This window comes from Trachymyrmex cornetzi, unplaced genomic scaffold (genome assembly GCF_001594075.2).
Source record: "Trachymyrmex cornetzi isolate Tcor2-1 unplaced genomic scaffold, Tcor1.1 scaffold509, whole genome shotgun sequence".
Lineage (NCBI taxonomy): Eukaryota > Metazoa > Arthropoda > Insecta > Hymenoptera > Formicidae > Trachymyrmex > Trachymyrmex cornetzi.
The window spans coordinates 209,820-214,600 of NW_017299817.1; the positions used below are offsets into that span (position 1 = coordinate 209,820).

General features: G+C 43.1%; 2 protein-coding genes across 2 annotated transcripts; one reads left to right on the forward strand and one right to left on the reverse strand.

Annotated features, from left to right (window-relative positions):
• On the forward strand, positions 1–657 carry LOC108765645 (uncharacterized). Its single transcript, XM_018514451.1, has 3 exons — positions 1–249; positions 332–371; positions 491–657. Exons 1-3 carry the CDS (start codon positions 31–33, stop codon positions 655–657), a joined length of 426 nt encoding a protein of 141 aa, XP_018369953.1. The 5' UTR covers positions 1–30.
• Positions 496–4,723, reverse strand: LOC108765646 (uncharacterized). Its single transcript, XM_018514452.1, has 4 exons — positions 4,354–4,723; positions 3,420–4,298; positions 1,086–2,362; positions 496–1,014 (listed from the first exon to the last, which is right to left on the reverse strand). The coding sequence occupies exons 1-4, from the start codon at positions 4,721–4,723 to the stop codon at positions 1,009–1,011; spliced, it is 2,532 nt and encodes an 843-aa protein (XP_018369954.1). The 3' UTR covers positions 496–1,008.
• Positions 4,724–4,781: the final 58 nt, after the last annotated feature.

A 4,781-nucleotide genomic window follows, 5' to 3' on the forward strand; every position in this document is an offset into this window, starting at 1 on the left:
TAGTTGGCACTAATAAGTTTAGGGGAGCCAATGGCCTCCAGTACACTCCTGGAGTCAGAAAAAATTACCGCCTTGGAGTATCCGGCGTCTTGTATTAAAATAAGGGCTTGTAAGATGGCCCATGCTTCTGCTGTAAACACAGAGGCCTCCGTACTCAGTTTATATCTGAAACTGACGCCCAGCTCCGGCGAATACACCGCTGCACCCACACATCCCCCTTCCTCCGTTTTGGAGCCGTCAGTATATAAGGTGATGGCCGAGTCCCTTAAATTGTAAGAGTTAGCTAAAAATTCCGATCTGATCATTTGGTCTGTTTTATTTTTTGTGTCAGAAAGGACATGATGGAAGCTCTCACGGAAAACGAACTCGGAGTAGGAAGCCTTGAAGGCAGGGTGGAAAGTGGATTGAAAAGGATTGTCAAAAGTATTTTTATTAAGAATATAATGCTTAAAGGAAGGGGACCGCCTAATCGTTTCGTATTTTTCTTCAGGTGTACATAGAGACGCCTCCATGGATGTAAGACTGCATAAAACGAGTCCATTATTAATGGACGTGGCTTTGAGTACTAGTCTCTCAGACAGAGCGGCGAAACGGAGTTTAAGCGGTAGCTCTCTGGCTTCATGCAAGATAACGTTGATAGGCGTAGACTGTCTGTAACCCATAGCAAGTCTGATAGCTCTGTACTGAAGTCTTTCGAATTGTAAAAGTAATGTTTTTTTATTATGCAGAATAAAAATCTGACAGCCATATTCGATAGAGCCTCTGAATACTGCCCTATATAAGGTGAGGAGGAGCTGAGGATGGGAGCCCCACCACACGGCGGCCAGGGATGACAGTATGTTGATTAGACTCCTTCCTTTCTTGATCAAATATTCAAAGTGTGCCTTCCCGGAAAGATTGGAATCCAGAATGATGCCCAAGAATCTGACATTGTACACTCTTTCGATAGGTTGAGTGTTGATGTATGCCTTTAATAGATTTTGCTCTCTAATTAGTCGCCTCGCACTGTTATTCCTGGAAAACAGCATCCATTTAGATTTGCATGCCGACAACTCCAAACCTCTATCCTCAAGAAATGAATTTACTGTGTTGAGGGAAAACTGCAGGCTGTTAACCGCATCTCCAGCATGTCGAGAGGCTGAGTAGATCACAATATCATCCGCATATTGCAGAAATCGGGTGTCCGGGTGCAGTTGGAGGTCCATTTGCCGTAAGCTGATATTAAATAACAACGGACTTAAGGTAGAACCTTGCGGGGTTCCTTTATTTACTAAAAACGCTTCGCTGAGACGACCATCCTCCACAAAGTGAATCGTTCTGTGTGTGAGTGTGTTTTCCACGAATTTGCGAATTCCAGCAGGCACTCCCACCTCTCTTAGCTCGGACAGAACTCTCTCCGGTAGTATGTTGTCGAAAGCCCCTGTAATATCAAGAAAGGCCGCCGCTATTACTTCTCCTTTGAGGAAGCTTGTCTGAATTTCATTTGTCAGAGTAATCAGGCTGTCCGAGCAAAATCTATTCGGCCTGAAGCCCATTTGTTCGTTGGGCAGAATAGCTTGAGATTCTACCAGCCATTGAAGTCTCAAATAGATGATCCTTTCAAATATCTTGAGGACACAGGAGAGCAGCGTGATCGGTCGTAGTCCATCACTGTTCGCTTTCGGGATGAATATGACTAGCGCTGTCTTCCAGGATGGAGGTATGACACCTTTCTCTAAAAATTGATTGAAAAGGTTAAGCAGATGGTCCTTATATTTGGCTGGTAGAGCGTCGATCATAATATAACTAATCTGGTCTATCCCCGGAGAAGATTGTTTTCTAGATTGGGAGATGGCCAAGTGGAGTTCCTTGGTGGAGAACGGCGCGTCCAGGTGAGTAAAGAGTCTCCCCGAGCGATGCTTGTCTTCCGCAATCATCGAGTCTAATCCTATGGTAATGTTCGGCGGACAGAAAGGAGGACAAATTTTTTCTTTCGCCTTTTCCAGCTGAGCACAATGGTTTGAGTCGTCTAAAATTGTGTTAGAAGATTCCGCTAAGTTACGCCTTTTAAAGGCCTTAATAAGACGCCATATTTCACCTGTAGGAGTCTCATTGTCAATGGATTCTACGAATTTCCTCCACTGTCTCTTCTTAACTTTATACAAGGTCCTGGAACAAGCTGCTCTGGATTTCTTGAACGCTAGGAAGTTTTCCAAGGAAGGACATCGCTGGTAAGTCTTCGCAGCAGCTCTGCGGTTTAAAATGGCCCTGGAACACTCTTCGTTCCACCAAGGAGGATCCTTCTTATCGCTGGGCGCGATAACTGTACGGGGATGGCGTTGGTTCTCTGGCAGAAGTAGTCTAGTTTGATCTCTTAGATGATCTGCAAGATGATCATATGCCTTAATGGGATCTGAGGGAGTCTCATTAAAAAATTTTTCAGAGGAGGAAAGCAGGTTCTGATGTAATTCTTTCGCTTTGCTGGAGTCCAATATTAGCTTATATAAAAAGAAGTGTCGTAAATGTGGTACACTCCCGATGGAAATAATCGTGGGAAAATGGTCACTACCAAAAGTATCCTGTTCTGTTGAGACATTACAAAGCGGAGCCAGGCTGGCTGAAGCGATAGTTATATCTATAACGGATTTATTTGACCCAGGGGGGGGTAAGAAAGGTAGGATTGCCATCATTCATCACACAGGCTTTGCTGTCATTCACTGCTCCCAGGAGCGCCCTGCCAGGACGATCCGATTTTGAGCAACCCCAGAAAGTGTTATGCGCATTAAAATCTCCAAGTACAATAGCATACTTATATGTAGAGATCAATTGAGAGAGCTTGTTATACCATTCAGGCGGTGTAAACTTGTTAGGGTGACGGTAAATGTTAATGACTACTAACTTGTCATCAAGCATGTTAAGAGATATGCCCTGAATTTCAATTGAAGGATGCGATAAATCTGTTAGGTCTAGGTGGTTAAAAATTATATTATTTCTCAGTAACATGCCGATTCCCCTCTTACCAGGGCCATCCGCGTCCATTCTCACAGATTGAAAGAAAGGAAGTCGGAAAGAGATATTAGGGAACAACAGCGTGTCCTGTATGCACAAAATGTCAATTGTTTGCTTAGTTGTTGCAGCTGAGGAAGTTTAACCCGAATTCCGCAGCAGTTCCACTGTAAGATGCGAGTAGAATGAGAGTGCTTATTATATTGAATGAAGGTAATTACTGTAGTTATCATAGTAGACAGAATTGGAAGGAAGAGGGTAAGTGTTGTGCTGAGATTCCGCAGAGCTCTCCGTGCAAAAACCTAGTGTAGTCAAAATGTCGGAAGCTTTTTTAAGTAGGTTGATAATGGGAGATATAAAGTTTCTAATAGAGGGAATGCTGATTAGAGACTCACAATTTTCCAGAAAAACTATGACTTTGTGTAAAGTCGTACCTATACTCTCATTCTCCTTCGTTGTTGATGAGTCTTCGTTAGTTAAGGCAGAGCTATGACTTCCCTTGGGACCTCCGCCCGTATGCACCTCGTCAGGGTATATCTTGCTATGTCCATTAGGTGTCGACAATAATTTTTTATGTTCTTCGGAATATCCCGACCTATTAATCGGGCGTGATGTTCGAACGCCGGTAGAGTAGGGGGTCGAGGCAATTTTATATCTTCCTGCAACAGATTCTATTCCTCGTATAGTTGGTTTTCCTTTAGAAGGACCCGGATGACCTTGTCCTTGACCAGAAGTCGTCTGCAATGACGTTGCTGTGACGCTGGCGTAGCTCCCGTGTGGAAAATGAGAAGAGGGATCCCCGAGATCATTTAAATGTTGAAAGCGATTGGAGGTGGGTAAAGAGGAAAAATTGGAATTATTTATATCGGAAGGAGAAGCTGTCGAAGGGAAAAAAGAAGAAGAAGATTTAGTTTTTAAGTAGGGAAAATTCCTGAAGTCTTGAATGATATTATAGGAGGGTAAAGGGGTAGGATTATTGGTAGCTACTATTCTTCTAGCTTCCACAAGCGGGATATTTTCCTGCGCTGCTAATCCAAGTATGGATTTATGCCTGATTATGATAGGGCACGAGTACGAAATTGCCAGATGATCCCCCCCGCAATTGATGCATTTGGGTTGCTCTTGTTGTTCGGAGCAAGAGTGATCATCCTCCTTGGAGGTTCCACAAAATAAGCAGCGTGGTCTGGTACTTTTGCAGTCTCGACCAAGATGTCCCACTCTGTAGCATGCGTAGCATAACTTTGGCTTAGGAACGAATGGCTCTATCTTATAGATGGCGTTGAAGAAAACCACCTCCTTTGGGAGCGTTTGACCTGCAAATTTGATACAGAAAGTACGAGATGGTACATATGTGGTCAATTGTCATACGTCTGTTCAAACGCTGAGCGTCTAGTATTTTGATCGTAGAGGTTAAATTTTCTTTTACGCATTCCGTTGAAATAGCCTGGTCGATTCCCTTAAGAATACCCGTGCGGAGGACTTTAAAAGATGGAATGAAAGCATGTAATTTATTTTTTTCGAACACCGGATTAGATAGTAAACGATTAGCAGCATCAGCCGATTTGGCCTCTATGATGGCCTTGCCAGCGCCTAGCCTCTTAATAAGAAGGATGTCATTCTTGATTGAATCTGATATTATACGAGATAATACAGAAAAATGAATAGGGGCTGCCTTGTCAGAGTAAACATAAATGACATATGGTTGTAAATCATTCTTAGAATATTTGTTAGGTGTCATGCTTATTTTATTATTATTTTCGTTCAGAGGGGAAGAGTCGACATGACCGGTACGTAGA